Source organism: Chiloscyllium plagiosum, chromosome 13 (assembly GCF_004010195.1).
Source record: "Chiloscyllium plagiosum isolate BGI_BamShark_2017 chromosome 13, ASM401019v2, whole genome shotgun sequence".
Lineage (NCBI taxonomy): Eukaryota > Metazoa > Chordata > Chondrichthyes > Orectolobiformes > Hemiscylliidae > Chiloscyllium > Chiloscyllium plagiosum.
Window position 1 is genome coordinate 64,909,681 of NC_057722.1, and position 24,388 is coordinate 64,934,068.

At 41.2% G+C, this 24,388-nt stretch overlaps 1 protein-coding gene across 1 annotated transcript in view; it reads left to right on the forward strand.

Moving 5' to 3' along the window:
- prkci (protein kinase C, iota) overlaps nucleotides 1-24,388 on the forward strand; it is a 142,731-nt gene that overhangs the window by 48,317 nt on the left and 70,026 nt on the right. The window contains exon 3 of the mRNA XM_043702652.1: nucleotides 23,749-23,838. Within this exon, the coding sequence (XP_043558587.1) occupies nucleotides 23,749-23,838 (90 nt within the window). The remainder of the gene's footprint in view (nucleotides 1-23,748; nucleotides 23,839-24,388) is intronic.

A 24,388-nucleotide genomic window follows, 5' to 3' on the forward strand; every position in this document is an offset into this window, starting at 1 on the left:
TTCTTGCTGAGCAGGTGCTACTTGATAGCACTGTTGATGACACCTTGCATCACTATTACTGATGTTCTAGAGTAGATTGATGGGGTAGTAATTGGCTGGGTTGGATTTGTCTTGCTTTTTTTTGTGAACAGGATATACCTAGTTAAAAATCGCACCACCAGTTTATAGTCCAACAGGTTTAATTGGAAGCACTAGCTTTCGGAGCGCTGCTCCTTCATCAGGTGGTTGTGGAGTACACAATTGTAAGACACAGAATTTATAGCAAAAGTTTACAATGTAATAGAACATCTAATGCTTCCAATTAAACCTGTTAGACTTCCACCTGGTGTTGTGTGATTTTTAACTTGTGTTTACCCCAGTCCATTACCGGCATCTCCAAATCAGGATACACCGAGGTATTGTCGAGTGGATTCCAGTGTTGTAACTGTACTGGAATAGATTGGCTGGACGAGCAGCAAATTCTGGAGCACAAGACTTCAGTACTGTTGCTGGAATATTGTCAGGGTCTGTAGCCTTTGCAGTATCTCTGGTCTCGAACCATTTCTTGATATCACGGATTGAATTGAATTGGCTGAAGACTAGTGTCTATTATGCTAGGCACCACTGAAGGAGGCTGAGATGGATGATTCACTTGGCACTTCTGGCTGAATGACCTACTCTTAAACTGTCATGTTCGTAAATTAAACATGACTTCCCTTTTACAAAATCATGTTGACACTGCCTGATCCCATGATGAAGACGTATCCTTGTATGACCTCCTTCATAATGGATTCCAGGAATATCCTTGTTACAGTTGTTGAAATAAGTGATCTTCTTTATTGTCTCCCAACATTCTTGAATAAAGAAGTTAAGTGTGTTATTTTCCACACCAGTTGGAGCTGAATGACCCATCAAGATAAATGACCAGTTAATGTACTTGCGATGGTGGTTGTGACACAAACACTGCGTTGAACACCAGTAGAATTTTCATGCTGTTTTTCAAATAGAGTCAATGGATATTTTGGCTCTGTTTGAAAAACAGATGAGGCCTTTTTTTAAATTTCTCATCTGAGTGCTTCAGTTAGTGTAATTTGGTATTGCATTGGAGTTAGATTTAGATTATGTCTTTTAAGTTTTTGGCGAGGCTACCCCTCCATAAATGCTGACTTGGAGGCAAGAGTGAACTATTCAACTTGTTCAGTTGACAGCACTTCAAATAATGCTTCTGCTTGTATCAAGAGCCTGAAGGCTGTATCATCTGAAGCTAGCTGCCAGCGCTGTGGTTTAAATGGCAGCCTGACCAGGTGTTGAATCTTCTCTCATAAAATTAAGTCATGAATCATAACATTTAAACTACTACATTTGGTATTGTAGGGGTTGGATTCCACAGAATGAGCATCTATGAAGCATTTCCTTCTGTTGAGGCTATGATTTGTGATATTCTCACTGGTTAAGTGGAATGCATTTTCTGGACAAAACTGGAGAACTGAAAATCATTTTAGTTGAGTTACCTATCATCCAGTTAAACATTCAAATCTTTAAAATCAGTTTGCAGAAGAGGAATAAGAAAATCACAGTGGACAGGCTGACCAGATTCTGGACATAGATAAATCTAATTTGATCCTTTGTAATAAATTTTAGAATTTTGGTGATATGCTTGTTCATCAATATTGGTTGTGAAACATTTGATTTATTTGAAATCATAAGCTTTGCAGCATTGCTCCTTCATCAGGCAAAGTCTTGTTGGACTAAAAACTTGTTGGACTAAAACCTGGTGTTGTGTGACTTCTGACTTTGTCCACCTCTGACTTCAACACTGGCATTTCCACATTGTGAAACATTTGGGCATCATTGCATCTCTTTTCATATACAGTCTGTTCATTTTGGTGACCAATATTTGCATTTGTCTGTAGAATTGTAGAAATGATGTGCAATAAAGGAAGTATATTGTTCAAACTATTGGATAACAGTGATCATCTCCCTGGGACCTGACCCTAAATAATGGATTGATGGTTTCATCTCAATACGCTGGTGTTTCCAAAGGAAATGTGACAGCTGCAATGATAAAGTATGAATGAGTTGAGTTATATTCTGATTCAAATATGATTTGGAACAATACTGAAAAATAAACTCTGATGGATCTTACCATATGTAGGAGTAGGTCAACTTCATAGAGGAAGTGGGGGACGTGCTTAAGGGACCTGAACCACATTCTGAGATTGAGGACACCCAGTGTGGTTTATGGGGGAGATTAGAGTAATTTACACAAATGTGACTCATTGTTAATGTTATGATAAATTACTGGCTTTGAACATATTTCATGTTTCTAGTGCACTTTTATGTAAAGAAACAATCAGAGATCTTTATTTACTCCTGTGATCCGATCTTTGAAACTACTGACCCACCCAGAACATTGTCACAGCCACGAGTCCATGTCAATATTTCTGTGGGCGCCTAACGGATGAGTGAAATCTCTTCTACATGTTCAGGGTATCGCTATGCTAGTACAGTCCTTGTTTGGCTCCTGCACGCATACATATTCCATTCCAAGTGGAGCCTACAGGATTACAATCAACAGTATAATTTAAATTCACTTTGTTTGAGCAAACTGGACTTTTCTCTACTGATTCTAACTGAAATCAGTGTTTTGATTAGAAACAATATTGATGTCAGTTATAAATATTTAATTGTATGCATATAGAGCCCATGTACTGTGTTAAGTAACAAGGTGTTCGTATTGTGAAACTTGTGATGTAAATCTGTAGGACTGAAATCACCATTAAATGATTCGTCACCTATGCCATCTTGGAATTTTGCTGTTCAGAAACAAAATACATAAATTCACTTAATTCTCAGGACATTGAGAAAAAACATAAATGTGGTGTTTTAAAGGAGTGATGGTAGCATATACATAATTAGCTAAGTGCTGTGAACATGCTAATATCTGACTTGTAGCAAAGACAATGATGGGTAGAAACCTTACTCAATTTAATATATGTAAATTGGGGTAATTCGCACTAAGTCTACAGTCACAGTAACATGATAAACTAAGCAAATCTACTAAATGGTACTGTATTGAAAGGAAAACAAAAACATATAAACATTGATACATTTTCAAACCATTGACAGCTGTGGAGCAAGTTGATTTGAACTTGACAGGGAACATGTGATATTGCCTTTGTAAATAGGTCCTTTGAATTCAAAAATGAGGAAGTCATGGGTGACCTCATTTTGCGCATAGACTGAGTAAACCAACTGCACTAAAGCTGTGGAGGGAAAGTTTCTAGAATGTTAGGGATTGTCGATTACAGCAGTATGTTGAACTAATTAGAGGACATGCTACTTTAGATCTGATTATGAAGTGAAAAAGTGCTGATTAATTTTACGTACATTAGCCTGTAGAAGTAAGTCACCACAGTTTGATATGGTTTTATTTTGTAAAATTCTAAGATGTCGGTGCAGAAATTGACCATTTGTACGATTGAATCTTTGCCATTGTGAGAGATCGTGGCTGATCTATTAATCCTCAATCCCACTTGCTTGCTTCTCCCCCAAAACCTTTGATTTCCTAATACAGACAAACCTCAATTATCCGAACAAGATGGGCAGGCACTATTTCGTTCGGATAGTTGTTTACTCGGTTAATTGATTAAATGCCTTTCCTCTGGAGATCAGTGTTTTCTGTTAAGTCTGCTCCCTGACCAGGAGACTAAGCAGCAGCAGACCACACCTCCTAACCCTGTCCAACACTACCCCTGCCCCCAACCCCGTCCAACACTAACCCCACCCCCATCTGTCCCCCCAACCCTGTCAAACACTGCCCCCTGCTGCCGTCCAACCCCATCCAACACTGTCCGCCACCTGCCCCCCCACCCGGACCCCCATTCCTGTCCGCCCCGCCCCCTTTCTGGGACAGCCGGACTGGACAGCAACTCCTTCAACACTTTTGCTTTCTGCTGCTGCTGCCTTTTGGGGGGTGAGTCTCCAAATGGCACGCACCCACACAACACGCACACACCATTTTACTGCAATGGTTCGACAAGTCCCACCGTTGCCCTGTACAGAACAATGTTGGAATGATTATCTGGGGAAGGGAGGTTTAGGGTTCACCCGGTGTAGAACTCCAGGGAAAGTGTGGTGATAGAGGTGGGAGGCCAGTCATTTGGAGACAGAGTATTGAGCCCAGGCGCTATCTCAGACCTGAATATACTTAACCTCTACCACCCTCTTCAGTGAGGAATGCCACAGATTGACTACCCTCAAAGAAATAAAATGTTCACCATTCTATCCTAATAGGGCGACCCCTTATCCTAAACTTATTTCCTCTGGTCCAAGTCTCTCCAAGATGAGGAATCAAGCTCCTCATTTAAACTTGCCACCTCTTCTTCGAAACTGCATATGTAGAAGCCTAACCAATTCAATAACCTCTTCTCATAGGAAAATTTCTCTACCCAAAATCAATTTTGTGAACCTTCTCTGAACTGTTTCCAGTGCCAGGGTCTTAAATAAGGGGTGCAAAAGTGTTCAATTTTCCAACTGTGGTCAGACTTGTGCCTTGTATAGTTTGAGCAAGACCTATTTTAATACTTTATTTCCATTTGAAATAAAGGTCAACAATCTACTTGCCGATGGTCCACTGAAATTGGGCACTAACCTTTTATGATTGATGCACAAAGGCTTCCAACTCTTTCAATACACTCGCTTTCTGCGGTTTTTAAAAATTTAAATATTCAGCTCTTCTATTCTTCCTGCAAAGTGCCTAACCTTTGTTTTCCACAATATTTGCCAAGTTTTATCCACTTAATTTGTCTATATCTCTCTATAAGTTCTGTGTCGCCCTTAATACTTGCTTTTCCATGTACTAACTTTGTGTTGGTACCTTATGGGATGCCTTTTAGATATCCAAATATATTACGTCTTCTGGTTCCCCTTTATCTATCCTGCTTGTTACTTTGTCTAGAAACTGTCATAAATTTATCAGGCGTGATTTCTAAATTGTGAAACCATGTTGACACTGGATTTCTTCATGTGTTTCTAAATGCTCTGCTTTTTCATCCTTTGAAACAGAGACTCAGTATTCACCCAATAGTTTGTTAAGTGGGCTGGCTTTTAGTTGCCTGATTTTCTTTTCAGCTTCCTTTTACTTTGAACAAATATTTTCTAATCCTGTCGGACTCATCCAGAATCTAAGTATTCTTGCAAGATTAGTACCTTTACATCCATTATCTGCGTAGCTACTTCCTTTGAAATCCCAATATGCAACTTAACACGTCCAGGGGACTTTGTGGAATTTGGCCCTGTAGTTGCCCTATTACTTTTTCCTCTCATGATAATGATTAGTTTCATGTTTACTCACCCTTGGTGTTTAGTATTTTTAGAATCATTTTAATGTCCTCCAGTGTGAAGACTGTAAAACATTTATTCAACTTCTCTGCCATTTTCTCGGTCCCTATTATTATTTTGCCAGCATTAAAGTCCAATGAACTGATGGTCGCTTTGGTCTCTTTCTTTTTATGTATGTGAATTCAGTTGATCCTGGTAACCGTATGTACAGGAGCAGTATCTAATTTTCACCTACTGACGAACCACATTTTGGAACTGGGGCTGTGGGGGCAAATTCACTGAAGCATCTGCAATGCTAAGCATTACATAGATATAACATTCAGTGAGATGATCACTCAATAGGTGAAGAAAGAACAGGTACATAGGGCTTGTGTGACCAGGCAGGGTACAGGAGGGCAGTGCAGGAGTCCTCTATGGTCTCCTTACTAACAGACATGCTATCTTAACTACTATTGAAGGGGAATGCAGCAGGAGCCAACTTCATGACAACATGGATGGGTCTGCTGTTCGAAAGGAGGAGGAAGAATGAGATGGCGATAGTGTAGGGGATTTAATTGTAAGGGGAACAAATCCAACCATATGCTGCCTCTTTGATACCAGGGTCAAGGATGTCACTGAATGGCTGCAGGGTATTCTGAGGGGGAAGAGGAAACAGATTATGATGCATATTAGTATCACTGGTAGAAAAAAAGCGACTGCAATCCTGAAAGCAGAATTTGGAGAGCTCAGAGGCAGAAGAACTCCAAACAGTGGTAATCTCTAAATTACCTCTGCTGCTATGTGATAATTCACTGGAGATTAATCTAAATGATTGTGTGGCTGGAGAAATGATGGTGCAGGGAATGGTTTTTAGATTTCTGGGACATTGGTTTTTGGGGAAGGTGGGACTTGAACAAAGTGGATGGGTTGTACCTGAACTGGAAACCACCAACCATACGGGTGATTTGCTAGGGCTGTTGGGGAAGATTTAAACTAACTTGGCAGGATTGGGATCCAGAGAAGAAGTTCAGCAAAGGGAGATAAATGACCAAAATTAGAAGAGAGATCACTGGTGTCAAGAAGGTCAGTTAAAGCACAAGGCAGTTTGGGATGGTTAGATGTTATATGTGCAAGAAGTCTGACGATCAAGGCAAATGAGTTGAGGGCACTAATTAAAGTGTGGCAGCATGGTATCATTACTGTCACAAGATATAATTGAGAAAGGGCAGGATTGACATCTCAGTATTCTAGGTTATAGAATCTTCAGGTGAGATGGAAGAGGAGGGTGTGTTGCAGTATTGATCAGGGAATCAATTACAGTAGTGAGAGGGCATAACATCTTAGGCTCCTCAAATGAATCCACATGGGTACAATTAAGAGCAGATATGATGGAAAATTTCAGAAGTGTCAAAGGAATTGGCCAATGATAAGGAATTTCAACTTCCATTAGTTGGGATTGTCATAACTTGAAAAGTTTAAACGGAGTAGAAATCTTAATGTATCTAAGAGTTTTTTTAAGCACGTTTGTTGAAAGCTTGTAGAGAGGGAGTGGTCCTGGACATAATTTTGGGTAATTAGCTGGCAAATGGTTGAAGTGTCAGTTTGGGGAGCATTTTGCAGACAGCAATCATAGCTGTTAGTTTCAAGATTCTTTTTTAAAAAGACAAGAAATAGCCTGCAATGGAAGTTCTAAATTGGGGTATGGCCAATTTCAATAAGCTCAGGTATAATTTGGCCAGTGTGGACTGGAAGCTGATATTCATTGGAAAATCTGTCAGAGCAGTGCCATCAAATAAAGATCACGGGTGGGCTCAATAAATCCTGTGAAGCCTAGAAATCAAGGGATTTAGAATTGGATAAAGCTTTTGGGTAATCCAAGATGGAGGACGGGAAAAATTTCTGGCTGTAACAGCTGCTCCTTTCTTTTTGAGGTATTTCAGGTGCTGGAGGTGATTTCCTTGAATTCTAGGAGCAGCAATTGCTGTTTTATATGCTGTTGCATTGTTTTGGAACGTTGGGGGAAAAAAAAGTCAAAACAACAGTTTTCAAAGGGAGAAGACCGGACAAAGGAAGCACATGGTGAGGTCAGTGCAGGAGAGAGAGAGAAAGAAACTGACACAGCCTGTGCTGTTTGAATTCATGTATCGCTGGCCATCGGAATGCGTCTGGGAAAATTAACGAACAGTGAAATTCACAGCTGATCTTGGAGGAACTGTTGGGCGAAGTTCACAGCACAGAATCAGATAAATGATTCGTTGTTTTAAGTGTGGCCTACAGAAAGTCTGCAGTAGTGAGTAGAGTGGGTTCTTTCTTGATTATATGTTTTTGGAGATATGTCTCTTGATTAAACTTAAAATATAAGCCATTACTATTAATTTAACCTGGGGCAGTGTTTGTAGAGGAATAAGACGGGTCTGTAGATTGTGAAGGAGGAAAAATGGCCTTTAGTTGAGTGATATATAAACTTCTTGTCAGAGGTGGGAGTTTGAAGAGAGTTTAAAGGTTACTGCAGATTATATCTGCCATAAATGCTGTTGGTTGTGAATGTTATCAGATTGAATGGAGAGACAGTTAGAAGCAATGAGGAATTTGCAACAGCAACAGTGTGTGATGGATGGCAGTTATAGGAAGGGAAGAAAGTATCAGATACAGTCACATAGATGGGTTAACTCCAAGAAAGGTAAGAGATTCTCAGGAGAATGTAGCATGAATAGCCAGGTTTCTGGTATTGAGACTGGTTCTAATGCAAAGAGGGGTACAGACAGACATTTGTGGGCAGCAGCGAAAAATCAGAATGGTGTGTTGCTTCCCTGGTGCCAGGATCGAGGATGTCTCAGGGTGCAGAATGTTCTCATGGGGGAGAGAGGGGCCAGCAAGAGGTCATTGTTCACATTGGAACCAACGACATAGGAAGGGAAAAGGATGAGATTCTGAAGGGAGATCACAGAGTTAGGCAGGAATTTGAAAAGGAGGTCCTCGAGAGTAGTAATATCTGGATTACTCCTGGTGCTACAAGCTAGTGAGGGCAGGAATAGGAGGATAGAGAAGATGAATGTATGGCTGAGGAGCTGGTGTATGTGCGAAGGATTCACATTTTTGGATCATTGGAATCTCTTTTGGGGTAGAAATGACCTGTACAAGAAGGATGGATTGCACCTAAATTGGAAGGGGACCAATATACTGGCATGGAAATTTGCTTGAGCTGCTTGGTAGGATTTAAACTCTCAAGGGTGGGGGTGTGGGACCCAGGGAGATAGTGAGGAAAGAGGTCAATCTGAGACTGGTACAGTTGAGAATAGAAGTGAGTCAAACAGTCAGGACAGGCAGGGACAAGGTAGTACTGATAAATTAAACTGCATTTATTTCAATGCAAGAGGCCTAACAAGGGAAGACTGATGAACTCAGGGCATGGTTAGGAACATGGGACTGGGATATCATGGCAATTTCAGAAACATGGCTCAGGGATGGACAGGACTGGCAGCTTAATGTTCCAGGATACAAATGCTACAGGAAGGATAGAAAGGGAGGCAAGAGAAGAAGGGGAGTGGTGTTTTTGGTAAGGGATAGCATTACAGCTGTGCTGAGGGAGGATATTCCTGGAAATACATCCAGGGAAGTTTATTCGGGTGGAACTGAGAAATAAGAAAGAGATGATCACCTTATTGGGATTGTATTATAGACCTCCTAATAGTCAGCATGAATTTGAGAAACAAACTTGTAAGGAGATCTCAGTTATCTGTAAAAATAATAGGGTGGTTATGGTAGGGGATTTTAACTTTCCATGCATAGACTGGGACTGCCATAGTGTTAAGGGTTTAGATGGAGAGGAATTTGTTAAGTGTGTATAAGAAAATTTTCTGATTCAGTATGTGGATATACCTACTGGAGAAGGTGCAAAACTTGACCTACTCTTGGGAAATAAGGCAGGGCAGGTGACTGAGGTGTCAGTGGGGGAGCACTTTGGGGCCTTAATTCTATTAGATTTAAAATAGTGATGGAAAAGGATAGACCAGATCTAAAAGTTGAAGTTCTAAATTGGAGAAAGGCCAATTTTGACGGAATTAGGCAAGAACTGTCAAAAGCTGATTGGGGACAGATGTTCGCAGGTAAAGGGACGGCTGGAAATGGAAAGCCTTCAGAAATGAGATAACGAGAGTCCAGACACAATATGTTCCTGTTAGGGTGAAAGGAAAGGCTGGTAAGTACAGGGAATGCCGGATGATTAAAGAAATTGAGGGTTTGGTTCAGAAAAAGAAGGAAGCATATTTAAGGTATAGACATGACAGATCGAGTGAATCCTTAGAAGAGTCAAAAAGGCAGTAGGAATATACTTAAAAGGGAATTCAGAGCAAAAAGGGGACATGAGATAGCTTTGGCAAATAGAATTAAGGAGAATCCAAAGGGTTTTTACAAATACGTTAAGGACAAAAAGGTAACTAGGGACAGAATAGGGCCCATCAAAGATCAGCAAGGCAGCCTTTGTGTGGAGCCACAGAAAATGGGGGAGATACTAAATGCATATTTTTCATCAGTATTTACTGTGGAAAAGGATATGGAAGATATAGACTTTATGTCTGATAAATCACAACGGGATTACAACGGGATCTTGTCCGGCTGGGCCAATGGGCTGAGAAATGGCAGATGGAGTTTAATTCACATAAATGCGAGGTGCTGCATTTTGGGAAAGCAAATTTAAGCAGAACTTATACACTTAATGGTAAGGTCCTAGGGAGCGTTGCTGAACAAAGGGACTTTGGAGTGCAGGTTCATAACTCATTGAAAGTGGAGTTGCAGGCAGATAGGATAGTGAAGAAGGTGTTTGGTATGCTTTCTTTCATTGGTCAAAGTATTGAGTACAGGAGTTGGGAGGTCATGTTGCGGCTGTACAGGACATTGGTTAGGCCACTTTTGGAATATTGCGTGCAATTCTGGTCTCCTTCCTATCGGAAAGATGTTGTGAAACTTGAAAGGGTTCAGAAAAGATTGACAAGGATGTTGCCAGGATGGGGGATTTGAGCTATAGGGAGAGGCTGAACAGGCTGGGGCTGTTTTTCCTGGAGCGTCAGAGGCTGAGGGGTGACCTTATAGAAAATTATGAGGGGCAGGGATAGTGTAGATAGGCAAAGTCTTTTCCCTGGGGTCGGGGAGTCCAGAACTAGAGGGCATAGGTTTAGGGTGAGAGGGGAAAGATATAAAAGAGACCTAAGGGGTTACTTTTTCACGCAGAGGGTGGTACATGTATGGGATAAGCTGCCACAGGAAGTGGTGGAGGCTGGTACAATTGCAACATTTAAAAGGCATCTGGATGGGTGTATGAATAGGAAGGGTTTGGAGGGATATGGGCCGGGTGCGGGCAGGTGGGACTAGATTGGATTGGGATATCTGGTCGGCGTGGATGAGTTGGACTGAAAGGCCTGTTTCCATGCTGAACATCTCTATGACTCTAAGAGGAAAAAGCGAACCTTATGGAAATACCATGGGCTCAAACCAGCAGAAACCCAAGAAAAATACAGAATCTACAAGAGGAAACTTCAAAAGGAAATCAGGAAAGTAAAAATGAACATAAAAGAATAATGGCATGTAAAATTTAAAAAAAAAAATCCTAAGTTACTTAATAAGTGTATTAAAGATAGGCTATCATACTTTGGGAGCAGAATTTGGCCACTTGGTCAATCCAATCTGCTTTGCCAGTTGATCATTCATGCGTTTCCCAACCCCTTTCTCCTGTCTTCACCCTGTAACATTTGAACCCCTTACCAATCAAGAACCTATCTATCTATCTATGTCTTAATACATTCGGGTGACTTGACCTTTACTGTCTTTCATGGCAATGAGTTCCACAGGTTTCCCACCCTCTGGCTGAAGAAATTTCTCATTATCTCCATTCAAAAGAGTCATCCTTCACTCTGAGGCTGTGCCCTTGGATCCCAATCTTTCCTACCGGTGGAACCCTTTTTATCTACATCCTAACTCTCTGGGCTTCTAAGTCTTCTGTCAGGTTCAATGACATCTCCCCCTCATTCTTCTATCTCTACTAAGTGCAGAGCCAGAGTCCTCATATTACATGCACTTCATTCCCAGGATTATTCTTGTGAACTTCCTCTGGACCTCGACAAAGTTCGCCATGTCCATCTTTAGATACAGGGCCCAAAACCTTTCTCAATACACTGTGTAATCTGACCAGAACCTTGTACAGCCTCAGCAGTACATCCCTCCTTTTAAATTCTAGCCCTTTTGAAATTAATGCTGACATTACTGAAATTAATGCTAACTGCCAACTGAACCTGCATGTTAACCTTAAGAGAATCCTGAACTAGAGCTCCTAACTCCTAGTTCTAAGTCCTAAGTGAATAGCTGTGGTCTCAACACTAACCCCTGTGGAACTCCACTAGTCACCAGCTGCCATTCTGAAAAAGACCTTTTTTTATCCTCACTCTCTGCCTTCTGTCAGGCAGCTAATCCTCTGTCCATGCCAGTACCTTGCCCCTAACACTATGGGTTCTTATTCTATTTGGCAGCCTTGTCAAAGGCCTTTCGGAAATCCAAATAGATGACATCCACAGGTTCTCCTTTGTCTCATTTGCTCATTACCTCCTCAAAGAATTCTAATTGATTTGTTAGGCATGACCTCCCCTTTGACAAAGCCGTGCTGACTCGGCACTTCTCAGTACTTTAAAATCTCGCTCTTTACCAACAAGAGGCTAACCAGCCTAAAATGTTCAGGCTTCCCTCCCTCCCTAAACAGGGTGAAATCTGTTATAGTATGGTCACTGCTTCACCCCCCCACCCCTCCCCGCGTGGCCATTTTCAGAGGCTTGGTCAGGTTCCCCACACATTACTTAGCGAAACTAAAGCATGTGGGATATGATGTCATGATAGGGCTAAGAGATGGGCCCTCAGGTCGAAAATAGTTGAAATAAATAGGGCAGGTAGAATATATAATGTGGAAAACTGACATTATCCACTTTGATAGAAGGAACAAACGTGCAGAGAATTTCTGAAATGATAAAGCTGGAAGCTGCAAGTATAAAAAGGGACGTCGGTGTCCTGGGCAATAAATCACTGAAGACTAACATGCAGGTTTAGCAAGCTATTAGGAAGGCTAATGGGGCATTAACTTTTATTACAAGAGGATTTGAGTACAGGAGTAGTGAAGTCTTGCTCCAAATGTATAGGAGCTTGGGTAGACCATCTCTGAAGCATTGTGTAGTTTTGGTCTCCTTACTTTTGGAAGGATATTACTACTTTCTAGATTAGATTACTTACAGTGTGGAAACAGGCCCTTTGGCTCAACAAGTCCATACCGACCCTCCAAAGAGCAACCCACCCAGACCCATTCCTCTACATTTACCCCTTCATCCTAACACTACAGGCAATTTAGCTTGGCGAATTCACCTAACCTGCACATTTTTGGACTGTGGCAGGAAACCAGAGCAGCCAGAGGAAACCCACGCAGACACGGGGAGAATGTGCAAACTCAACACAGACAGTTGCCTGAGGCGGGAATTGAACCCGGGTCTCTGGCGCTGTGAGGCAGCAGTGCTAACCACTGTACCACCGTGTCCTAGACCTTTTCTTGGGATGATGGGAAGAGAGTTTGGGTAAATTAGGCCAGTATCCTATTGGATTTAAAAAAAAACGAGGAGTGATTCCATTGAAATCCACAAAATATTTAAAGGGTTGAACAGCATTGATGCAGATAAGATGTTTTCCCTGGTTGAGGTGTCTAGAGCCAGGAATGCAATTTAAAAATAAGGGTGTTGCCACTTGCGTTTAAGATGAATGTCCATGCTTCTGGGTCAGGAGGCCTGGGATCAAGTCCCATCTGGTCTAAAGAGGTGTCCTAACACCTCTTAAACAAGTTTTAATTTTCTTTTTGTCCAATTTGAGATTTGCTAAGCCAGAAGATTTGGGAGCATTTTAAAAGCTAACCAGTGACTACCAAAACAAGGGAGGAAGTAATATTAGAGGGTAATGGTTCAAATAGTATGAAGGCAGACAACAAGAGCTGCTTTAAACATAGAAAATGGAAGAGAAAACCAAAGTGAACGCAGGTTCCTTACAGAATAAGGCAGCTGAAGAATTGAGAAGCAGGAAATAGTAAAATAGTTGAATAAATACCTGGCATTAGTCTTCACAAGAGATACTGATAGCATTCCAAGCTTGCTAAATATTCAAGGCGCAAAAGAATAACTGTCGCCAGAAGAGTAATGCTAGGGAAAAATAAATAGGGCTAAACACTGATAATCCCTTGGACCTAATAGGATTCATTGTGGAATATTAAGGAAGAGATAATGAATGCACTGGTAATAATCTTCTAGGAGTCCTTAAGTCCCAGAGGAAAGACAACAAACAGATAATTATAAGTCAATTAGCTAAATATATGTTATTAAGAAAATATTGAATGTACAGAACAACCTGGGTTATTCGAACATCGATTATCCAAATTTTGGATTATCCAAACAAGATCTCAAGGTCCCAATGCTTGGGGAAACTGTAGTATCCGAACGTTTGATTATCTGAACAAAATGCTCCCCACACCCATTGTTAGGATAATCGAGGTTGCCCTATAATAGCAAAGCTTTAGGAAATACACGATGATCAATCAATATCAGCATGGCTTCATGAATGGGAATCATATCTGAAATTTACTAGAATTCCAGTAAATTTGATGTAACAAGCAATTTAAATAAGGGGAAATAAGTGGATGTAATATATTTAGGTTTTCAGAAGAGAAATGGCAAATGAATTGAAAGCAGAGTTGCCTCCAATACCAATACATCTTTCCAGAAATAAGAGGCCCAAATCTGTACATCCTATTCCAGCTGTGGTCTGACTAATGCCTTATATGGTTTTAGAAATCCTCTTGACTTTTATTCTCCATTCCTTTTTGAAATAAACGTCAGCATTCCATCTGCCTTCCCACGTTACCCACCAAACTTGGATGCTTTCTGCATGAGTACTCCCAAATCCATTGGTTCTGTTGTTTTCTCCAGTTTTTCTCTGTTTAAATAATGTTCAGCTTTTCTGTTCTTCTGCCAAAATGAAAACATCATATTTTCTATGTTGTATTCCATCTACCAAGGTTTTGTCTATTTGCTTAAGCTGTCTGTATCACTGTGTAGATTGTGCCATCCTCAACTTGTCTTTCCACCTATTTTTGTGTCAAATGCAAACCTGACTCTACGGTATTCACTTTACTCATCCATGTCATTTATTGTCGGACTATGATGATGTTTTTTGTGTTTGTCTTTTTCAAATGTGATCATTTGTTTATAGTTTGACGTGAAGATAAGCTGATAACATTTTTTTAAAAATTCATTCATGTGACATTTCCCAAATTAAATTTAAGCATGTGATATCGGATAACTACGTATATTTTTGTTTTGCACCTACTTGTTATATATTCATAGATGCAATGAAGTATAGTTGCAAAATCTAGTACAGTCCACACCTTTTGAAGGGTCTACAGAAGTGTAAAATGATCAGTTATATTTAACCTTCGGTCAAAACAAAGCTTGTACAATTGCCCAGATTCTTGGATTTTGCACATGTGCAACACAGCTTAAATAAGCTGTCATGATTACCTATTTGTATACGATCCTCACTATGTGGTTACTTCAAAACCTGGCTATCCTGACCATTTCCTTTTATTGGAAGAATGAAGAAGATCTTAATGGGAAGTTAAATGTTTACAAAAATGGATTTAGGATTCTGTTTAGAAATATGCTGAGATTGTTCTGCACTTAGCTGCAATTTCTCCTACATGGAATGACACAGTCAGTGCTGAAACATGTGTTGCTGGGAAAGCGCAGCCGGTCAGGCAGCATCCAAGGAGCAGGAGAATCGACATTTCAGGCATAAGCCCTTCTTCACCACTGATTTGAGCCTAGCCTAGTGTGAGATATTTTCAAACCCAATTGTGTGCTCATCTGAGCCCTCTAACTTGCTACTGCAATAATCTGAATTGACATTTATTTATGTTGGCTAATTTGGAAATATCTTCTTACTGATACATGTTTTTGCCTGGGAAAGTGTATTATCAAGCTCTCAAATTATGATAAGACCGATTTCAAATTTCTGGTTGGAATTATTATAGCTGTTTTGGTTGAAACTTTCAAAGTAGCACATCTTTCCTATACGGAGCCCCAAACTGCTCATATTTTCCACATTATACTCCATCTGCCACCACTTGTCCATTCTCCAGCCTGTCCTTCTGCAGCTTCCCCACTTCCTCAATACTATCTGTCCCACTACCAATTTTTGTGTCATCTATAAACTTAGTAGTGATGTGCTCACTTTCTTAGCCCAGGTCATTAATGTCTAACCTGAATAGTTGTGATTCCAACCCTGACCCCTTCGGACCTCCGCATGTCACCAGCTGCCATCTTGAAAAATTTTTCCACAAAACGTTCTTACGTTTTTGTCAGATTTTGCAATTTGTCCTTGACCAAGCCTGATTCAATTATGCATTTCGGAGTACTCTGCAGTCTCAAACCTTATCAATGATCGTGATCAAGCTAACCAGCCTATAATTTATTGTCTTGCGCTTTGGTTCCCTCTTCTCAATTATTAAACACGTTGTGAATAGCTGTGGTTCAAGGACTGATCCCTACACTCTTTCACTCGTTGCTAACTACCGCCCTTTATTTCCTGTCTGTCAGTGAGTTCTCTGTCAATTTCAACACACCACCCCAAATCCTGTGCACTCTAATTTTCTATGTTAATCTCCTTATCAAAAGCCTCTGACAGTCCAAGTAAACCACAGCCAAGTTCACACTTGGCCATTGTATTAGAGCCATAGAGTTGTACAACATGGAAACAGACACTTCAGTCAAACTTATCCATGCTGATCAGATATCCTAAATCAGTCTAGTCTCATTTGTCAGCATTTGGCCCATATCACACGAAGCCCTTAAAATTCCAGCAGATTTGTTGAGCTTGAGCTTTTGTGAATCGATGCCATTTCTGCCCGTCCTATCACTGTTTCTAAGTATTCTGCTATCAAACCTTTTATAATGGACTCCAGCATTTTCCCCGCTACTGATGTCAAGCTAAGGAGAGTGATAGAGATGGAAATTGTCTGCAGGCCCCATTTCAAGGAAGAACCAGAGAGCATTCAGGCCATCCTGATGGGGAATGGGCGAATAGAGTGATTGCACAAAATGGTGAGGAGGAGTGGGCTCAGGCCAACAAACTGAAAATTATTGAACTGGAATTAACCAATTGAATCATTATGATTGTGAGTGGGGAGCGACAGAACAAAGCTGGGAAAAAAATAATGAAGTATAGGAAGAAATAAGTTCAGTGGGGCAAGAACAGGATGAAATGATGGCTCTACCAGGGCAGTCCTCTTTGTAAATTTTGAGAACATGGTCGATGCAGAATATTAGGTGGTTAAGAGATTGAAGTGAAAGCTTTTTTAAGAACCAGCAACAGTTCTACAAGTTCAAGTGCTGTAAGTGTCAACCTGAAGTCAAGTATCTTAAAAACCAAATGGCCAATAAGAAACCAAGAACACGAGGAAAAAAAAGAGGATTAGACCATCCGCTCCTTGAGCCTGCTCAACCATTCAAGAAAGTGCAAAACTTGACCTACAGCTAGGAAATAAGGCAGGGCAGGTGACTGAGGTGTCAGTGGGGGAGCACTTTGGGGCCAGCGACCATAATTCTATTAGATTTAAAATAGAGATGGAAAAGGATAGACCGGATATAAAAGTTGAAGTTCTAAATTGATGGAAGGCTAATTATGATGGTATTAGGCAGGAACATTCAAAAGCTGATTGGGGGCAGATATTCACAGGAAAAGGGACAGTTGGAAAATGGGAAGCCTTCAGAAATGAGATAACGAGAGTCCAGAGACAGTATGTTCTGTTTGGGTGAAAGGAAAGGCTGGTAGGTGTAGGGAATGCTGGATGACTAAAGAAATTGAGAGTTTCCTTCAGAAAAAGAAGGGCGCATACGTCAGGTAAGACAGGATAGATTGAGTGAACCCTTAGAAGAGTATAAAGGCAGTAGGAGTATACCTAAGAGGGAAATCAGGAGGGCAAAAAGGGGACATGAGATAGCTTTGGCAAACAGGGTTAAGGAAAATTCAAAGGGCTTTTATAAATACATTAATGACAAGAGGGTAACTAGGGATAGAATAGGGCCCCAAGGCAGCCTATGTGTGGAACCGCAGGAGATAGGGGAGATACTAAATGAGTATTTTGCAACAGTGTTTACTGTGGAGGAGAACATGCAAAATATAGAATGTGGGAAAATAGATGGTGACATCTTGAAAAATGTCCAGAGAAGATGGTGCTGGATGTCTTGAAACGCATTAAAGTGGATAAATCCCCAGGATCTGATCAGGTGCGCCCTCTAACTCTGGGAAGCTAGGGAAATGAGTGTTGGGTCCCTTGCTGAGATATTTGTATCATGGATAGTCACACGTGAGGTGCTGGAAGACTAGAGGCTGGCTAACGTGGTGCCACTATTTAAGAAAAATGGTAGGAAAAAGCCAGGGAACTATAGACCGGTGAGCCTGATATCAGAGGTGGGCAAGTTGTTGGAGGGAATCCTGAGGGATGGGATTTACATGTATTTGGAAAGGCAAGGAATGATTAGAGATGGTCATCATGGCTTTGTGTGTGGGGAAATAATGTCTCATCAACTTGATTGAGTTTTTTGAAGAAGTAACAAAGAGGATTGATGAGGGCAGAGCAATGGACATGATCTATATGGACTTCTGTAAGGTTCCTCATGGAAGACTGGTTAGCAAGGTTGGGCCTCATGTAGTACAGGGAGAATGAGCCATTTGGATACAGAACTGGCTTGAAGGTAGTCTGTGATGGTGGAGGGTTGCTTTTCAGACTGATGCCTGGGTCCACTGCTTTTTGTCATTTATATAAGTGATTTGGATTTGAACATAGGAAGTATAGTTAGTAAGTTTGCAGATGACAACAAAATTGGAGATGTGGTGGACAGTGAAGAATGTTACCTCAGAGCAACGGGATGTTGATCAGATGGGCCAGTGGGCTGAGTGGTGGCAGATGGAGTTTAATTTAGGTAAATGTGAGTGCTGCATTTTGGAAAGGCAAATCAGAGCAGGACTTATACACGTAATCGTAAGGTCCTAGGGAGTGTTGCTGAACAAAGAGACCTTGGAGTGCAGGATCATAGTTCCTTTATTGGTCAGAACATTGATCCTAGGAGTTCGGGGGTCATGTTGCGGCTGTACAGGACATTGGTTATACCACTTTTGGAATATTGTGTGGAATTCTGGTCTCTTGACAATCGGAAGGAGGTTGTGAAACTTGAAAGAGTTCAGAAAAGATTTACAAGGATGTTGCCAGCGTTGGAGAATTTGAGTCTTAGGGAGAGGTTGAATAGGCTGGGGCTGTTTTCCTTGCAGTGTTGGAGGTTGAGGGGTGACCTTAACGAGATTTATAAAATCATGTTGGGCATGGATAGGATATTTTCCCTGGGGTGGGGGAGTCCAGAGCTAGAGAGCATAGGTTTATGGTGAGAGGGAACCTAAGGGGCAACTTTTTCACGAAGAGGGTGGTGCATGTATGGAATGAGCTGCCAGAGGAGGCTGGTACAATTACAACATTTAAAAGGCATCTGAATGCGTGGATGAATAGGAAGGGTTTGGAGGGAGTTGAGCCAAATGCTGGCAAATGGGACTAGATTAGGCTAGGATATTGGGTTGGCATGGACAAGTTGCACCAAAGGGTCTATTTCCGTGCCATACATCTCTGACTCTATGACTCCAACTGAAGAACTATGTTCTGCTTAAGAGTCACTGGGCTCAAAACATTAACTCTGCTTTCTCCCTACAGATGCTGCCAGACCAGTTGAACTTCATGAATAATCTCCAACATCTGTAGTTGTGTTTTATAACTGTAATTAACACTTCATTTAAACAATTTAACGCTTGTCAGTATATTTGCATGGGAAGCTGGCAACAAAATGCTGTTTTGTGAAACTCCCAATGGAGCATATCACTCACAGTAAATCATTGTTGTCTGTTTTTCGTCAAACAGCTGCTGCCCCTGAAGCTGCTGTTACTTGCACTTCAATAACAATTAGAGTTGAGCAACTTCAATAACAACAAGAGTTTAGCCTCACCGTTATTTTGACAGAAGGTAAAAGTTGCCATCGTCCCATCAGACCACAGGGTTGCTCTCATATTAGAGAGAGAGAATACTGGTCGTGATTGACGCCTCAAGGGAAGATGTTGAGAAAGTGAACCCTTCATGGCTGAGTTCATGATGCACAGTAACACTAACACTGGCTTCAATTCCTCCCTTGGCTGTGACAGAACTGCTTGGGCATTGAATGTGTTACAGCCATGGTGAAAGCATATGAGTACATACACTGATGAAATAAAAACCTTGCTCATCTGTTGAATTTTTATGTAACCAACTGCGTGTTGTACCTTGAATTTTGAAGCTGAGTTGTGACCTAAGGAACTTTTGGTTTACTGGGTTATGAGCCTGGCCAGGTGTTAGACTTGGAAGTAGGTGAGCACTTTGGTGATAGCGATCACAATTCTGTTATGTTTACTTTAGTGATAGAAAGGGATAGGTGTATACCACTGGGCAAGAGTTACAGCTGGGGGAAAGGCAATTACGATGCGATTAGGCAAGATTTAGGAAGCATAGGATGGGGAAGGAAACTGCAGGGATGGGCACATTAGAAATGTGGAGCTTATTCAAGGAAAAGCTCCTGTGTGTCCTAGATAAGTATGTACCTGTCAGGCAGGGAGGAAGCTGTAGAGCGCGGGAGCTGTGGTTTACGAAGGAAGTGGAATCTCTCTTCAAGAGGAAGAAGAAGGCTTATGTTAGGATGAGATGTGAAGGCTCAGTTAGGGTGCTTCAGGGTTACAAGGTAGCCAGGAAAAACCTAAAGAGAGAGCTCAGAAGAGCCAGGAGGAGACATGAGAAGTTTTTGGCAGATAGGATCAGGGTAAACCCTAAGGCTTTCTATAGGTATTTAAGGAATAAAAGAATGACAAGAGTAAGATTAGGGCCAATCGAGGATAGTAGTGGGAAATTGTGTGTAGAGTCAGAGGAGACGGGGAAGCACTAAATGAATATTTTTTGACAGTATTCACTCTAGAAAACGACAATGTTGTCGAGGAGAATACTGCAATACAGACTACTAGACTAGGTGGGATTGAGGTTCACAAAGAAGAGGTATTAGAAATCCTGCAGAGTGTGAAAATAGATAAGTCCCCTGGACCGGATGGGATTTATCCTAGGATCCTCTGGGAAGCCAGGGAGGAGATTGCCGAGCCTTTGGCATTGATCTTTAAATCGTCATTGTCTACAGGAATAGTGCCAGAAGACTGGAGGATAGCAAATGTGGTTCTCCTGTTCAAGAAGGGGAGTAGAGACAACCCTGGTAATTGTAGACCAGTGAGCCTTAACTTCAGTTGTTGGTAAAGTGTTGGAAAATATTATAAGAGGTAGGATTTATAATCATCTCGAAAAGAATAATTTGATTAGGGATAGTCAGCACGGTTTTGTGAAGGGTAGGTCGTGCCTCACAAACCTTATTGAGTTCTTTGAGAAGGTGACCAAACAGGTAGATGAGAGTAAACCGGTTGATGTGGTGCATATGGATTTCACCAAGGTGTTCGATAAGGTTCCCCATAGTAGACTATTGTACAAAATGTGGAGGAATGGGATTGTGGGAGATATAGGGTTTGGATCAGTAATTGGCTTGCTGAAAGAAGACAGGGGGTGGTGGTTGATGGGAAATGTTCATCCCGGAGTCCAGTTATTAGTGGTATACTGCAAGGGTTGGTGTTGGGTCCACTGCTGTTTGTCATTTTTATAAACGACCTGGATGAGAGTGTAGAAGGGTGGGTTAGTAAATTTGCAGACGTCACTAAGGTCGGTGGAGTTGTGGATAGTGACGAAGGATATTGTAGGTTACAGAGAGACATAGATAAGCTGCAGAGCTGGGCTGCAAATGGAGTTTAATGTGGACAAGTGTGAGGTGATTCACTTTGGTCAGAGTAACCGGAATGCAAAGTGGCTTATGGTAAGATTCTTGGTAGTGTAGATGAGCAGAGAGATCTCGGTATCCAGGTACACAGATAGGGTTGTTAAGAAGGCATTCAGTGTTTTAGCTTTTATTAATAGAGGGATTGAGTTCCAGAACCACTAGGTTGTGCTACAGCTGTACAAAACTCTGGTGCGGCCGCATTTGGAATATTGCGTACAGTTCTGGTCACCGCATTATAAGAAGGATGTGGAAACTTTGGAAAGTGTGCAGAGGAGATTTACTAAGATGTTGCCTGATATGGAGGGAAGGTCTAATGAGGAAAGGCTGAGGGACTTGAGGCTGTTTTCATTGGAGAGAAGAAGGTTGAGAGGGACTTAATAGAGACGTATAAGATAATCAGAGGGTTAGATAGGGTGGACAGGGAGAGCCTTTTTCCAAGAATGGTGACGGCGAGCATGAAGGGGCATAACTTTAAATTGAGGGGTGATAGATATAGGACAGATGTCAGAGGTAGTTTCTTTACTCAGAGTAGTAAGGGTTTGGGATGCTTTGCCTGGAACGGTAGCAGATTCGCCAACTTTAAGTACATTTAAGTCGTCATTGGTCAAGCATATGGACGTACATGGAATAGTGTAGTTTAGATGGGCTTCAGATTGTTATGACAGGTTGGCGCAACATCGAGGGCCGAAGGGCCTGTGCTGCGCTGTAATGTTCTATGTTAGATTAGATTTTAGATTAGATTACATTACAGTGTGGAAACAGGCCCTTCGGCCCAACAAGTCCACACCGACCCGCCGAAGCGAAACCCACCCATACCCCTACATTTACCCCTTACCTAACACTACGGGCAATTAACCTGCACATCTTTGGACTGTGGGAGGAAACCGGAGCACCCGGAGGAAACCCACGCAGACACGGGGAGAACGTGCAAACTCCACACAGTCAGTCGCCTGAGGCGGGAATTGAACCCGGGTCTCAGGCGCTGTGAGGCAGCAGTGCTAACCACTGTGCCACCGTGCCGCCCACAAATGTTCTACTATTAGGAGATGGATTAATACAGTCTGTAGATATGTTATCTGGAAATATCAATCCCATATTAAAGACACATTAAGAGAAAAGTAGAGTCGTTGATGTGATGACTGTTTGCTGTTTCCAAACCGTGGGAAGTAGAAAACAAAATCCAACCAGATAGCAACTAATCAGCATATTTCCTACACCTGGTGGAATTCATTATCTGTTTCTGGAAGCTGGTTGGAACATTTCATCAGGCACCAGGGTGTTGGTGTGACTGCTTCATGGAATGCCTCCTTGTCGAGATGTTAATTGAGGCTTTGCCTCAAGAAAAACAAACACAGCTGGTGTGAGATGATGGATGTTTCTGGTTTAGAGGTGTTCAGTGCCTGATTGGTAAACCTACTGTGAGAGGCTTTTTCTTTTCACCCTCTCTTGCCTTCACCCAGATAGCAATACCCACCCTCTGCTAACTCTCGTGTGGCCTGGTTCCCTTAATAACCCAAGGCCTATGTGTATTGCAAGAAGTTGCCACCGTTCCCAGTGGCAGTTAGCTGATAGCCCTTCTCCAGTGGGTTAAATTCCACCCAGACTTTTTTTACCACTGCCCTTCATGCCTTTTACTTCACATGAGGTGATGTTCGTGAATTATAGAAGAGCATTACATTTCAGATCATTATGCTGCAAAACTGTCCTACTTGTGAGGCACTCAGATCACCACTCCAAATTGCTAGAAGAAAGTGAGGACTGCAGATGCTGGAGATCAGAGTTGTGTGTGTGGTGCTGGAAAAGCACAGCAGGTCAGGTAGCATCCAAGGAGGAGGAGAATCAACATTTCGGGCACTCTCGTGCCTCTCGACTCCAAATTGCTGTTACAACACTAGACCTAAGTCTTTACCCAAAATTATATGCCTTCACGAGTTATTCCCAGGGAGACGCCAATATGAAGCGACAAATACTCTGTCTCACTGATTTTTCCTTTGAAACAACCAAATTTTGTGCACTGACATTGTAGTTTACTACAATTTCAGTCAAAAAGAGCATTCCTGCATTGCTGTGTTTTTTGTTCTACCTAACATTTCAATTCTACAGAACTAATAAAGGAAATTCTAAGATCTCTGATCATCGTTATTGAATGTTGATTCTTTTGGTAAATTTTTAAGTAGCTGTAAGAGGGCTTCAAAAGGTGTAACATACTTGATGTAACATACCACAAAGTGGCCAATAATTTCATATCCTTGTGTATTTGATAGCTGGCTAACTACTAATTGTTATTTCCATTTCTGTGAATAATTTTTTCACAAAATCACCAGAAGTAAAGATTTTTCTTAGAAATTGGTATGAAATATGTCTGAAAATATGTTTGCATCAAAGCTAAATGTCATAGCATTATATTTTGAGGATATACATTTTGGTATTCTCATTTATTGATTAGGTGACCCTTGCACTGTCTCATCTCAGCTGGAGCTCGAGGAGGCATTTCGGTTATATGAGCTGAATAAGGATTCTGAGTTGATCATTCATGGTGAGTTACAATCTTTTTAGAATCTTTAAATTTTGAATCATTACTGAAATTTTTGAAAGTTATAAAGTTGTCCACCTGTACTTCATTGAACTTAAATATTCTGGGTACAGTTTATAGCTTTTACTAGTTGTAAAATAAAATGTTTATTTACAAATTTAGTCTTGTTAATTTTGAAATATCATCTATGAACGCTGATTTATTTTGGATGTGGGCAAACAGCTGGACCTGTGTTTTGAGAGGTTGAGAGAGCAATACATGTGAACAAAAGCTTAATCCACTTAGTATATAGTAACAGTTCTTAATTCTTGCATGAATGAGCATGTCATTGGAAAGGCCAGTATTGATTATCTGTCCTAATTGTCTTTCAAATGAGTGGCTTGCTAGGCAGTTGAAAGAGTCCATTGTGTGGAATTGGAGTCACTGGCAGATTTCCTTCCCTAAAGGACATTAAGGAGTAGGAGAGAGTAGCTTTCTATTCCAGTTTTATTAATTGCAATTAAATTCCACAATTGTAGTGGATTTGAACCCTTGATCTCAGTATTAGCTTGCA